This window comes from Acomys minous, assembly GCF_964271855.1.
Source record: "Acomys minous genome assembly, chromosome: 14".
NCBI classification, from domain to species: Eukaryota; Metazoa; Chordata; class Mammalia; order Rodentia; family Muridae; genus Acomys; species Acomys minous.
The window spans coordinates 18591457-18606737 of record NC_140496.1 but is presented as its reverse complement, the minus strand read 5'-3'; the positions used below and the strand labels follow the sequence as shown (position 1 = coordinate 18606737).

At 45.2% G+C, this 15281-nt stretch overlaps 1 protein-coding gene across 1 annotated transcript in view; it reads left to right on the top strand.

The window, feature by feature from the left end:
• Window positions 1-13113: 13113 nt before the first annotated feature.
• Window positions 13114-15281, top strand: part of PKD1L3 (polycystin 1 like 3, transient receptor potential channel interacting) — a 54707-nt gene continuing 52539 nt past the window's right edge. Inside the window, exon 1 of the mRNA XM_084755672.1 lies at window positions 13114-13159. Within this exon, the coding sequence (XP_084611798.1) occupies window positions 13150-13159 (10 nt within the window). The 5' untranslated portion in view covers window positions 13114-13149. The remainder of the gene's footprint in view (window positions 13160-15281) is intronic.

Here is a 15281-nt window from a genome sequence, read left to right as displayed (position 1 = left end):
AGATGCTGATTGGACGGTAACACGCGTGCGCTCTGCCGGGACCCAAGGCACATAGACGGATGTTCCTACGTTTGCTTAATGCTGTGCCTCCTAAAGAAGGCTGCTGTTTCTTTTCTTCATAAAAGACATTCTGAGGGTTGAAACAAAGTGTCAATGTTGCTATGATTGCATGTCCATGAACGCTAAGGATGCTGAGCATGTGCTTCATATGTGACTCACTCCTGCCACTCTAGAGACCTGCCCGCTCATTTTAGGCATTTATTGATTCAACTACTTGAAGGAGGGTCAGTTTTCTTTAGTCTTTTTTTTTTTTTTTTTTTTTTTTTGGTTTTGGTTTTTTGTTTTTTCGAGACAGGGTTTCTCTGTGTAGCCTTGGTTGTCCTGGACTCGCTTTGTAGACCATTCTGGCCTCGAACTCACAGCAATCCACCTGCCTCTGGCTCTCGAGTGCTGGGATTAAAGGCGTGCGCCACCAGGCCCGGTTTGTCTGGTCTTTTTTATGTGCTGTCAGATAAGTAGCTGGCAAAGCTTTTCCTTTCTGTGGTCTGTTTCTTAGTCAGGTAATTGTTTCCTTCACTGTGCAAATTTTTGATTTCGTGCTTTTAAATTTCTTCCCGTTGCCACGCCTGGTGTGGGTGTGGTGGCGCACGCCTTTAATCCCAGCATTCGAGAGGCAGAGGCAGGCGGATCGCTGTGAGTTCGAGGCCAGCCTGGTCTACAAAGTGAGTCCAAGACAGCCCCTTCAGCAATGGCCACTGGGCCTGGTTCACCTTGTCGCCTTGGCTGGCAGCCATTTGCTCTAGGTGTTTTATGGTACCGTTCCACGCCTTTCTGGCTTGAAGGGTCTGTTTAGTCTGGGCATTCTCTGATGAGTTTGTCTTTGTGAGATGATGACCTTTCACCCCCAGTTCAGCTCAAGTGCATTACTCATAGGGACCCTCTTCCACGCCTCTGTGGTGACTCTTTTTCCTCTCGTTATTAAGTACCAGCATTTCATTTCTTCCCTAACTAGATCTTTTCTATAAGTACTGTGTGTAGATTGGTGGAAGTTTAAGATTGTTTTCCTTTTTCAACCCTGCTTTATGTATTATATATGGTATGTTAATGGAAACTTAATTGTATATTGTCTGTTGGTAGAAGCATAAGATCATTTTGTTTGACATTTATTTAATGTATTATACATGTACAACTTATTTGAAAAGGTGAAAAATTACTGTTATAACTTGTTCAGGATGGTCGGAGATAGAAATTGATAGTTGATCACATATAAATCTTACTAGATACTAAATTACTTAATTATAGAATAAGCTTTATTTAGTTTTTGTATATGGTTTCAAAGGAATAGCTAGATGACAGAATAGATAGATACATAGATGGCCTTCAAACACTTCAGAGACGCACAGAGAATGGCACTTAATAATAAAGGGTTTTATGATAGAGAGACATCCCTTCCTGGCAGCACCTCCAGTCTCATTGTGTGTGCATCAAGAAACGATAGTGGCAGAACAGCCACTGGACTGAGGAACTTTGCTTATCTCTACTGCTGATGAGAGAATGACCATCTGATATGATCCAGCCTGATACTGAGAAATTGGCTGCCCAGCCTTGCAGAGACCGGGTGAGCTAGTCCTTCAGGATTCCTGCTTCAGAGCAGTCTGTGAGATGCTTTGAGCTGGCTAGCTGAAGGTTGGATGCATCTATGATGGAGAGAAACTTGTGGTAGTGCAGAAACAGTCTGTCAGATGCCTTGGGCCGGCTGGCTGAAGACTGGAGGCCCCAACAATGGAGAGGAACTTGTGACCGTCCAGACAGTCAGCTCTCTGTCCTTTCAATACTTTTGGAAATTGCTTGCCTGCACTTCCTTCATATAGATAGTTTTTCCTTCTGGGGTCTCTGATGAGGTTGAAGACTAGATAGCCACAGTATTAAATAAGTTTAGTTTAAAATATTAGTAGCATAGCATAGTGGAGTAATTTCTTTTTTTTTTCTTTTTTTTTTTTTTTTGGTTTTTCGAGACAGGGTTTCTCTGTGTAGCCTTGGCCATCCTGGACTCACTTTGTAGACCAGGCTGGCCTCGAACTCACAGTGATCCGCCTGCCTCTGCCTCCCGAGTGCTGGGATTAAAGGCGTGTGCCACCACGTCCGGCTCATAGTGGAATAATTTCTTAAAAAATAGTTAACTACAAATGGACTGGTCCTTGTAAATGTTGACTTAATGGATAATTCTTATTTTGTTGTATATAGCTTGTTTTATTAAATAGAAAGGGGAAGATGAAGGAGAGATAAACCTGTTTTTTAGGATCCCAAGTGTGGGATCGGAATGGTCTTGTGAGAGAACAGGTGAGGTTAATCCACTATTGTGCGGGAGCTTGATTGTTGTCAGCTGAAAAGACCCTGTGACCAGACTCTGGGAGGAGATATATAAATGAGCTGAAAACTGGAAGCGGGGCTTTTTGGAGACTTCGGATAGTTTTGGCTGTTCGTCGCTGCACTTAGAGACGCCACTAGAGAGAACTGCGCAAGGGAAGGCTTCAGGGCTCCAGCTCCTACTGAGGTTCCAGGTTCTGGTTATTCCAGGTTCCAGCCGAAGAAATCCTGGAGAAGAAATGCCAGGAGAATCGTCCCTCGGAACTGATATCCTTACGGTTTTGTTACTATGTTCCTTAATCCTCTTTTCCTATTGGTTTGGTTAGTTGGGTTAGAAGTGATGTACACTTGGTTAATAAGTTGTAATAAAATATACTGGTTAAGAAAATTGAGCCTACAACTGCTGCGCTAACCAATTGCAACCCTGGGGCACCCCCTAACAAGACCTTTACAAAGTGTGGATCACCCTATGCCCTTCAATAGCACCCTGCAGTGTCTTCAAACTAAGGAGCTATGTCCTCCGACTCTGTGCTTTAGGGGGTTTTCAATATTGATGTCTGCTTCTGCAATGGTTTTCAAAACTCATAAAGGCATTAAGAGCTGAGGGTGTCATTCAGTGGTGGAATCCATGCATGGGGCCCTGAAGTCAAGCCCAGCAACGCACACAACAAACACGGGTGGACAGAGAGTACGCATCATTTGGGCTATTTAGATGACCATCTTAACCCAGAAAGCAGCCAGGCGTGTTCAGCAGTACATTTGCTTGCATTTATGGCACAAAAGAGAACCAGCTGTACAAATCAACGAAGGGAGTGTGGCAGGTGAAAACCCAGGGGATAAGCTCTATAAACAAAGGTTTTTCAGCAGAGCAATAACCAAAAAAAAAAAAGTGAGAGGACAGAAGCTTCCATGGCGTGAAGTACCGTGCATGACACAGTCAAAGAAAGCTGTGCAGCTGTAGGCCAGAGCCTCACAGACCTGCTGTTTGGTTCAGCCAAGTGTGGCTTTTGTTGGTTTCTGTTTCTGTCTGAATTTAATTTGTATTCATTCTTTCATCAACTGTTCAGCTGTCTTTTATAACTGAGTAAGACCTTTAAACTACAGTTCATGCGTGGTTTTGGTTTGGGTTTCGTGCACTTAAGAAACAGAATACAGCCGTCTGAACCCAATCCCAGTGGTGGCAGATATGGAGGGCACACAGCCTTGAGATTTAGCAGCCATAGTCTCTATGATGTTATACATTAAAATCCTGCTGGAGGCGCTGGAGAGATGGCCCTGCGGTTAAGAGCCCTGTCTGCTCTTCCAGAGGTCCTGAGTTCGGTTCCCAGCAACCGCCTGGTGCCTCACAACCATCTGTACCCTCTAAAGCCCTCTTCCGGCATGCAGGTGTACATGCAGATAGAGCACTCGTATACATAAATAAGTAAAATCTTTTTGAAAAATCCTGCTGGAAAGGGATTCCCGCAGCATGAGTAGATTTCAACTGCTCTGTCACAAAAGCCTTTTTAAGGGTAGCTCTGAGGTGGCAGACATGTTGATTTACTTCACTACATCACATTATTGAGTGTGTTTTTTACACAATGTGTATTATAATATGTATGTTCTCTATATGATGTTTACTAGAATAATACACATTAATGGTATATGAATGAGCTTCACTGTGGTGCTTCTAATACGTGAATGTCTCCTAGTTCAGTCAGGCTCACACCCCTGTCGAAGGTCTTTACGTCCACCATCTCCTCTCTCTCTCTCTCCCTAGTCTCCTGAATTTCCCGTAGTGTTTCCTCTATCCGTTTCAGATTGCCTTTACCTTCCAGCCTCTACAGACAAGAGGACCCACGTGGTAACTGTCCATCTGCATCTCATTTATTTTTGCTTCATATGAAAACCTCCCGTTCCATCCATTCTCTCTGGCCAAATAAAACCCTGCTGTGTATACCTGCCATCTCTTCTTTACCTGGTGAGGTACTCACAGGCCCCCCGGGCTGCTGCTGTGGCTTGGCTGTGGTGAACAGTACCAAGATCAACATGGGTTCACAGGCTTTGCTCTGTATGTGACCTCATTCCCTTTGGATGCACACCTCGTACTGGTATAGCTGGGTCATATTACAGCTCTGGGTCATGAAACATATAGCATGTTTTATTGCTTCCCACAGGCTACATGTACTCACATTTCCACCAACAACATAGAAGGGTAGGGTTCTCCGAATTTGATGACAGCCACTCTGAGTAAAGTGAAATGAAATCTCTCTGCATAGCTCTGGATTGCGTTTTCCTGATGCCCAAGGAGGAAGGATTAGCGACGTAAAAGCATCGAGTAGACTGAGAAGCCCTGTGCAGGACAATCGATTGACTGATGGCACCTGTGGAAGTTCCTGATGAGGCGATCCGCACACTGCGCTCACTGCTACCTTCCACCTCTGAACTACAGGGGAAATGACCCGCAGATGGACTGGACTATTCTGTCCCCGAAGTTTCCCCTTTCCACGTCCTATAAAACCCAAGACCCCCCACACCACAGGTCCCTATTCCTGTGGAGGGACCGTCACCTTCATTGTGATGATAAAAGAACAAATCTATTCTTCTGGAAGGCCGGTTTATTCTCTTTTATTTCAATGTCAACCTTGTCAGTCCCTCTCTGACAAGGGCTGTTTAGTGCTCCCCCCCTCTCATATTTCTCAGCCATTAGCACGCCTGAGGAATGTCAGCTCAGATCATTTGCCTTTGATTGATTACATTACTTATTCTCTTATTAGCTCTTTTGAGTTCTTTATACATTCTGGATATAACCCTTTGTCAGATGAATGACAAAGGATTTTAAAATTCAATCATAGGGGGCTGGAGAGATGGCTCAGTAGTTAATAGGACTTGCTCTTACAGAGTACCCAGGTTCAATTCCCAGCACCCACGTGATGGCTCCAGCCTTCTGGCCTCGCAGGTACCAGGTGCTCATGGTATACAGGCAGGCAAAAAGACAAAATATCCATGTGAAATAAAGATAAAAAAATATTTTTAAAATTTCTAAATCAATCACAGGACTCAATGAAGTTTCTTAGCCAGGCATAGAGATGCACGCCTTTAATACCAACACTTAGGAGGTAGACGTAGGTGGAGCCCTGTGAGTTTGAGTCCAGCCTGGTCAACATAGTAATTAACAGGACAGCCGGGGCTACATAGGGAGACCTACATAGTCTTAACAACAATAACAACAAGAATAATTTTCTTTTTTTTTAATCAAGTATCAGTTTTTCTGGACACATAGCTCAGTGCTATGGTGCTTGCCTAGCATGTGTGAGGTCTAGCATGCGTGAGGGTCTGCGTTGGATCCTCATACTGCAAAAATGAAGATCGCTTTGCCCAGTAACACGGGCTTAGCTATGCACCAGCCGCTCCCTGCTTACAGAGAGACTTGGCTTCGTGATGGACCTTTGTTTGCTGAAGATACCGTCTGGTTATGTATGGACGTACAGATGAAGACATTGGTGCCCCCCCAACCCCCCCAACCTCCCCCCAACCCCCTCAAACCCCCCCCCTCCCCCCGCTCCTGGCTCTAAAGTCTTGTTTGCTATTCATCTGCAGCAGGTAAGAACTCCATCTGGGCTCTCTCAACAAAGCAAAACCTTTTACCTCATCTCCTTGGCAGGTTGTTCCCAACCCACAAAAGCACAATAGGAGCAATCATGAGAAACCCACTGAGTCGTGTTGAAAAGGCCAGGCAGCTGACGACCCTCCACACATTTTCGCACTCACTGCGCAGAGGGGAAAATGCTCTTCGGAAGATGGTCCTGGTTCTGGCTGTACATGAGTACAGGCGTCACTCTGGGAGATGAACCGAGCAGCCCTGAGCAACATGGGAAAACTAACTGCTATCAACTGAACAGGCTTTCCTGCAGCTTCCGCGACGCAGAGAAGTATTGCCGTGACCAGGGAGGACGCCTGGCCCACGCTTGGAACCCAAAGCTTCAGGCTTTCATCCAACGCTCCTTGAAAAAAGAAATAGTGTGGTGGGTCGGGGAAAACCAAAACCAATCGAGAAAGCTTCAAGGGACAACCCAGCCAGGTAGGGCTCCAGCGTTGTGTTGAGGAAAGAAACTTCTTGTGCATTGTTCTAGGACAGAAGGAAATTATCTTTAACCTTTCAGCTTTTATATTCAGAAAAAGTGCTGACTTGACTCATCTTTCCCTGCAGGTTTTCCACTTTTTTTTTTTTTTTAAGATTTGTTTACTGCTGAGCATGGTGGTGCACGCCTTTAATCCCAGCACTCGGGAGGCAGAGGCCGGCAGATCGCTGTGAGTTTGAGGCCAGCCTGGTCTACAAAGTGAGTCCAGGACAGCCAACGCTACACAAAGAAACTCTGTCTCAAAAAACTGGAAGAAAAAAAAAAAAAGATTTCTTATACAGTGTTCTGTCTGTATATAACGCCTGCACGCCAGAAGAGGGCACCAGATCTCATAAATGGCTGGGAATTGAATTCAGGTTTTCCACTTTTGTGCCAAGGCCTTCATTTGTCTCTGTAGGAAAGGCAGTGCCCCATCTCCACCCCATTCCCCTGACAGAGTTTCTCTGTAGTCCTAGCTGTCCTGGAACTCCCTCTGTAGACCAGGCTGGCCTTAAACTCACAGAGATCTGCCTATCTCTGTCTCCCCAAGTGCTGGGATTAAAGGCGTACGCCACCCAGCAGCAGTGGGCTTTTTGTTAAAGTCTGCCTCAGAAGCTTAGTTCCCCAATCTTCATGTATGGTGCCAGTTTGCTTTATTCGATTTCGGAAGATTGGGGGTTTTGTTCAGTTTTGATTTGTATTGGAGACAGTTTTGCTTTGTAGTGTAGGAAGTCCTGAAACTTGGTGTTTAGCCCAGGCCGGCCTCAAATTCTCAATCCCCCTGTCTCAGCCTCTTGGACATTGTCTCTCCATGTATACAACTAGCTTGTACTATACAAGATTCTAAAGAGGGAAATTTATTATGGTGACTTTCTTTGTTATCCTTGCCTCCAAGTTTCCTAAAACAGAAGCCAGGAGAGAAATTACCTTTCTTTCTTTTCTGTCTGTCTGTCTGTCTGTCTTTCTTTCTTTCTTTCTTTTTTTTTTTTTTTTTTTTTTTTTTTTTTTTTGATACAGAGTCTCACTGTGTAGCCTTGGCTGTCCTGGACTCACTTTGTAGACCAGGCTGGCCTCAAACTCACAGCAATCCTCCAGCCTCTGCCTCCTGAGTGCTGGGATTAAAGGTGTGTGCCACCACCCTGGCATTTATGGTCTTTCTTATAAAATTAGGTACCATAATCAGTTTTAGAGAAAAAAATCCAACACGTTATTATATCATCATTCCTCTGTTAATGTCTAGGTAATTGATTCTAAGCTCTATGATTAAAAGCATATAAATATTTTTAAAGATTAATCTATAATATATAGGAAGAAGTCATAAATTTTCATTTGCTAGAAGCCAGACAAACTGGGCTTTCATATTGAGAACATGTGTGCATCCCCTTAGTACCACAGTGTGTATGTGGGGGCCAGGGATCTACCTCAGGTATTTGTCCTTGTTTGAGGCAGGGTCTCTCTTGTTATCTGCCACAGCACACCCCAGGCTAGCTGACCCATGCATGGGTCTCTAGGCTTCTCTTTTCTCCACCTCCCCTCTCACCTAGGAGTGCTGGGATTATAGGCTACCATGGCTGGCTCTACGTGGGCTCTGGGGATCTGAACTGGGGTCCTCACACTTATGCATCAAGTGTGTGGTCCACTGAGCCATCTCCCATGTCTGACTGGGAAGAATGAGATTTAACTGAGTCTGATGCCCTTCCAGGACATGTCCCTGGCTCCGGAGACTCAAAGCTTGGCCAGTGCCTCTCCATGGTCACAAATGCTAAAGATGCCTTCCCAAGGAGGTACCAGTGCACAAAGAAGCATCATTTCATCTGCCAAGCTGGTGAGTGACAAAACTACATCAATTCTCCCTTCAAAACTGTTTTTGTATAAGGAATGCAAATGAGAGGATTTATTTTAAGCAGTCAGTAATGGACCATAGGGCAGATGCAAGTTTTTCTATTTTTAGTTATCTTTTAAATTTTGTATTGTGCACCCATGGGAATGAGGTGGCACATGTGTCACAGCGCACATATGGAGGTCAGAGGACAACTTGAGGGAGTCAGATTCTTTCCTTCCACCATGTGGGTTCTGGATATAAACTCGGGTCATCAGGCTTGGTGGCAGGTGCCTTTTCTCTATGCGCCATCTGTCCAACCTGTAATTCTTATTTTCTTTTTTTCTTTTAATATTTTTATTTAACTTTAATTTATGTGCATTGGTGTGAGGGTATCAGATTTTGGAGTTACAGACAGTTGTGAGCTGCCATGTGGTTGCTGGGACTTGAACCCGGGTCCTTTGGAAGAGCAGGCAGTGCTCTTAACCACTGAGCCATCTCTCCAGCCCCCTGTAATTCTTATTTTCATGGCACTGAATGCCATGACACTGCCCCTCGGAGTGAGTGACATCCTCACACGTCCCACTATGCCAGTTGCTCATTAAAGTCCTCTCGTGCTTGACTTGGTTGGAGTGCAGGACACACTGAGGTGGTGGCTTTCACTTGCACCCCTTAGTCTGGTCAGCATTGGGTTGTAGAGACAAAAATGGAAAAGCAAAGAGAATGTGGCAGAGGCAAAGGAGAAGACAAGAGAGGCCATGATCTCTTGGAAGTGTGCACCAGTGTATGTGTGACTGTTGTTTTTATATATGTGCCCATGACTTAGGTTCCTATAGAGGCCAGAGGGCAGAGGCATTGGAAGGCCCTGCAGCTGGGGTTCTAGGCAGATGTGAGTTTCCTGGCATGGGTGCTGGGAATCCAACTCAGGTCCTCTGCAAGAGCAGTGTGCACACTTACCCACTAAGCTAATTCTCCGCATAACTGCCATTTTTTAATTAAGTGATACTCCTGGCAGTGGCATCTGCTTCCATAAAGCACTGAAGCCTGGCCCAGTGGATTCTTGAAGTCCTTACAATATCTCAGACAATCTAGATTTTAAAAACTCATCCCACTTTTTTTGAGGGTGCGGGGGGGGGACACGACCCAAAGACTCTCATTTTGTAGCTCGTGGCTGTCCTGTAACTAGCTCTGTAGAACAGGCTGGTCTTGAACTCAAAAGGATTCTTGCTGCCTCTGCTCCTGAGTGCTGGGCCTGAAGGTGGCGCCACCACGCCCAGCCACTTCATTCTGCTCTTTTAATTTACAAACGTGTTCTTTCTAACATATGGAGTGTCTGTTGCTAATAAAAGCAGAATTCGTTGCAGTCTCTCTCTGTCCCAATAGAGAGATCACCTTCCTCAAATAAGAGCGTGAAGGCACCCACTATCTCAATGTAGTGACAGTCCAGCTTCAAGTCCCTCGGTCTTTACCATTCCCAGTTCTTCCTTGTGGTGGTCACTTCTGCTTGACCCTTGCAGCTTGCTGCTGCTAATGAGACCAAGGTATAAGGCTGAAGCTCTCACAAGTCAGCAGCCATTGCCTCCCCCTCACAAGCTGTCTCCCAAATGTTCACCAGCTGTATCGCCATTGTGTGTCACCTGTGGTCGTTACAGAAGGTTGTTTGCCCATCACAGCCCACCTCCATGTTAAAAAAGCAGTTTTTAAAAAAAAAGATTTGTGAGTTTTTAAAATTTTTATTTATTTATAATTATGTACACAGTGCTTTGTCTGCATGTACACCTGCACGCCAGAAGAGGGCATCAGATCACATAATAGATGGTTGTGAGCCACCATATGGTTGCTGGGAATTGAACTCAGGCCCTCTGAAAGAGTAGTCAGTGCTTTTAAGCTCTGAGCCATCTCTCCAGCCCTACAAAAGCAGTTTTAATTAATATAGCCAACTTGATGATACAGGCATCAGTTTTGAATGAGAGTTGTAAGTGTTTGGACACTCTCAAGAATTCTTGCCTTGGAGCTCTCCAAATACAAACCAGCCCACTCTTTTACTGTCCCCAGTTTTATAGTGTGTCCAAGGATGACCCTGAACTTGTGGTGCTCCTGCCTTTCCTTCCCATTGCTGCGATGACAGGGGCACCCAGACTGATGCCTAAGTGTTTGTGCCTAGCTATGCACATCTCTGAACTGCAGTGGGCTATGGTCTCTAGTGGGGAATGAAGCATCTCTGAACACTGCAGTGGGCTATGGGCTCTAGTGGGGAATGAAGCCAAGTGAAGAACAACACATAGAGTGTGCTGTTTTTAAACTATAGCATGAGAGATGGCTCAGCGGTTAAGAGCCCTGTCTGCTCTTCCAGAGGTCCTGAGTTCAATTCCCAGCAACCACATGGTGGCTTACAACATCTATACTGGGATCTGATGCCCTCTTCTGGCATGCAAATGCCAGAATGTAGAGCACTCATCTACATTAAATAAATAAACAAATCTTTTTTAAAAAAAAATAAAATATACCATGAGTGAGTGTGTGTACATGCACACACACACAGACACACCTATGAACATAGCAGAACAAAAAGTGACACTAGTGGCTGATGGGTAGGAAGGAAACAGGGCAGAAAGGACAGCTAGCCCTCTCTGAATGTACTTTGTACTTTAATGCTGGGCTGTTAAATGTTTTATGTAAGGACTGCTGTGTTAAATGTATCACTGCAAAATCCAGCTTCTGCTAAGGGAGAGCCTAAGAAGTGGAGGCGTTTAGAGGTTCCATCAGGTCCCCTCCCTGGTGACTGGGATTTGGTGATAAGTCTTCTCACCCCCCTTTCTTCATGTGAGACCACAACTGCCCGCCCACAACCCCACCAAGGATGCAGCCCTCACTAGACATCAGATTTTAGACTTCTCCAGCTCCCGAACTGAGCTCTCCTTTTATTTTTCTCTTCTTTCTTTCCTCTCTTCGTCTTTCCTGTGCTTTAATACAGTCCAGGGTCTTGTTCGTGCTAATCAAGCTCCCATCACCAAGTCACACTCCCAGCCCTAAATGTCTGCCCTTTATAAACTGTGGAGTATGTGATACTCTGTCAGCACAAAACAAACTAAAAAAAAAAAAAAATGATTAAAAAAAAAAACAGATGAGGAACTTTAAAAAGCAATCCTCCAAAAAAATAAAAATAAAAAGGGAGGAAAATGAAACTTTGAATTGTTCAATACTTTTCTCAAAATAATTTTGCTTAAGATAAATAAAGATCTAGCCAATGGACAGAACATTCTCCACAGTTGAGTGGAGAGTGGGGTATGACTTTCACACGAACTCTGGTGCCTCACATTTGACTGGAGGGGGAGACCTAGTGGCACTCAGAGGAAGGACAGCAGGTTACCAAGAAGAGACTTGATACCCTATGAGCATACACAGGGGGAGGTAATCCCCCTCAGGAACAGTCATAGGGGAGGGGAATAAGGGGAAAATGGGATGGAGGGAAGAATGGGAGGATACAAGGGATGAGATAACCATTGAGATGTAACAAGAATAAATTAATAAAAAATATTTTTAAAAAGATAAATAAAAAACCAGAAGTTCACAGAGGCAATCAAAGCTGCTGGCTTCTTGGTCCTGTTGTTTTGGTTGGCATGGTGACAGGTGGCTGGAGCAGCAACGTAGAGCAAGCACAAGGCAATGAGAGAGCTAACTGGCAACGGCATGGGTTTTTCTGGGTTTTTTTGTTTTTTTGTTTTTGAATCAGGGTTTCTCTGTGTAGCCTTGGCTGTCCTGGACTCCCTTTGTAGACGAGGCTGGCCTCAAACTCACAGAGATCCACCTGCCTCTGCCTCCTGAGTGTTGGGATTAAAGGCATGCGCCACTATGCCTGGCCTTGGCACGGGCTTTTAATATCTCAACAAGCAGGGACACACCTCCTCCAACAAACTAGACCTCCTCATCCTTTCCAAACAGTTTAAACAACTAGTGACCAAATATCACATATATGAGCCTATCGGGGTCATCATCAGCCAAGCTCACACACACACACACACACACACACACACACACACACACACACACACACACACAAACACACACACACTGTAAAATAAAGTAAAAAGCAAGTTGCCTTCTGCCGGAAGAGGATGTAGAAGGCTTCTAGTTGAGTAAGGAAGTAAAAAAGAGTAGTACAAGAACAGTAGTGAATAGACCAGACACACTGCTGATCGCCAGGCAGTGGTGGTGCAGGCTGAGGAGGATTGTGGGCCTAACCTTAAGTTGAGGTGTAGCCAGTATGGTTATATGATTTTCTTTAGTGATGCTCAATTTGCAACACTAGATGTACGTATGTATTAAGGATGGATGGATGGATGGAGAAAATGAGGCATTCCACAAGTCACTGTTGGGCTGAGAATGTAGCTCAATGGTAAAGTAAGTGCCTGGACCACCACAAAAGCCCCTCCTGCCATTTCTGGACCCTCAGCTCTACCGACCAGAGTTACAAAACCACAAAGGAAGATGTTTTGCTCAGCAGGTCCTTTCATACAAGTAGCTTAACCCTCTGTTGCTTACGTGTTGGCCCAATTAGACCCAGTTTTAGGTCCCAGTAGCATGCAGTCAGACATGGCTGTCGTCAGAACAAAGGGGCTACTTCAGAAGCCCCATGTTGCTACTTAAAGTAAATGATTAAAAATCTTTGTGTTTCCCTGATTGTCGTGTGTGTGTGTGTGTGTGTGTGTGTGTGTGTGTGTGTGATGACTATTTGTAAGCTTAGAGCCAAAGCCATAACCAAAAGATAAACCTTTGTGTTGGCTCCACACAGCTGCCTTTCCCCAGCAAGGTGAAGGAAATGAAGAACCCAAGAAAAAAAGAGGAGCCCAGACAGGGAGAAACATGTCCCCAGGTAATGCGTCCCTTCTCTAAAGGTGTGACCCAGCCCTGGTTGCTCTTCCAGGGGATTCAGGCTTTATTCCCAGCACCTACATGGCAGCACTACTGTCTGTAGCTCTAATCTCAAGGGATCCAGCACCTTCCATGGGCACCATGCATGCACTTGGTGTACGAACACACATGTAGGCAAAAGACCCATATACTTAATAAAAAATTTTTTTAAACCCTATAAGTTGTTGTTGTTCTCCTCTTCCTCCTTCTCCTCCTCCTCCTCCTCTCCTCCTCTTCTTGTTTTTCCAGACAAGGTTTCGCTATGTAGCCTTGACTGTCCTGGATTTGCGTTGTAGACCAGGCTGGCCTCGAACTCACAGCGATCCACCTGACTCTGCCTCCTGAGTGCTGGGATTAAAGGCGTGCGCCACCATACCCGGTAGAGGGTTTTTTTTTTTTTTTTTATGTAGTACATGGTGGCTAATGTGGACCCTCACAACTGGTCGAAGTGCAGAGAATAAGTGAGTGTTGAGTGCTCAGCCCCGAATGGAGGCTCCTCTATAACTCTCTACCCAGCACGGATCAGGCACCATCCAGAAAGCGGGGCCAGAAAGAGTGTCAGAACCAGAGGGCAGGGATGGCTGGAGTGAAGCGGTGTCCTCAGGGACAGCTGCACTCGGGAGCTGTGGTTGCTGGCACAAAACCTGCCCGAGACCCAGCCGCCCAACATTGTATTGAGGAGACGGAGGGCGCTTAATCCCTTCTCCTTATCTGGGCAACTATAAGTAGCTCATATTCTGGAGGAGAAGCCATCTCGGGGAGTCAGTTTTCTTTAAGAGTGTGGTCCCTAGTAGGTCAGCCGAGCACCAGTGTATGTTCCCCAGGACTATATGGGCAACACAAATTGGACTTGAGGGCTAATGAAAAAGAAAAGGAGAAGAATGAAGTTGGGGTGCAGGCGGAGGTAGGAGTTGGTCTGGGAGGAGTTATGGGGAAGAGAGAACAAACATGATCAAATACACTGTATGAAGTTCTCAAAGAGTTAATAAAATATTGGGTTTTTTTGTTTTTTGTTTTTTTTTTTAGTCATGAAAACGTGCTAGTTTAGAGGGCTGGGCTTTTAGCTCAGTAGAAGAGCCCTTGGCCAGCATGCATGAGGCACTAGGTTCAGTCTCCAGGACTGCCAGGGAAAAGTATGAGCTGAGTAATAGCCCTCAGATTATACTAATAAAATCCTGGGGGTGAGGGTAAAAAGTACATTAACAAGATTAAGGAGTTGAAAAGCATGTGTGTGCTTCTTCCCCGCTGTGTGTGAGGAATACAAGCGTGAGCCACCATGCCCGGCTTTTAAAAAAATTCTTAACTCATCCCATGAGAGACTTCAACCAGACTCCAGGTGAGGGCGCCTTTCCTTCTTCCGTGTCACCGTAGCTTTCCTCATCTTTTAGCCCATCTTACTAGCAAGAGGTTAGTCTAGGAAAGCAGAAGAGAGTTTGCATGCACTTGGTGACAAGCCAGGAGAAAACACTGAAGACAGTCTTTTTAGTTCACAAACTCTCTGCCATGGGCAGTTCTTACTGTCAGCCTGACTGGGAGGCCGGTCACCTGGGAGACCAGTGATGGACAGCTCTGGGCATGTCTGTACCAGTGCTCCCAGAGAGCATGCCGAGAGCAGGGCAGATCTACCTGGAATGTGAGGTGACATTCCCATGGGCGTGAGGCTTCTCCTCTGGAGAAAGCTAGAAAGCACTGACCACCTCCACTCTGATATCTTTGTTGTTGTTGTTGTTGTTTTGTTTTGTTTTGCTTTTCCAAGATGCTGTTTCTCTATGTAACCTTGGCTGTCCTGGAACTCTCTTGGTAGACCAGGCTGGCCTCTGATTTATTTCTTTCTTTTTTTAATTTAATTTAATTTTATTTTATTACACATGTATAAGACAAACTACATTCAGCAGGGAGAGCCATGTGACAATCATGAGAGTAATGAGTTCTATGGCCTCTGATTTGTTATCCTCCACACTGTGAGCTACTGAAACAGATCTGCCACGCCTGTACTGCAAACACTGAGTCCAAATGAGTGTTTCCTCTTTCAAGTAGATTGTGTCAGGCATTTTATGAGTCACTAAGACTCACAATGGGCCCTG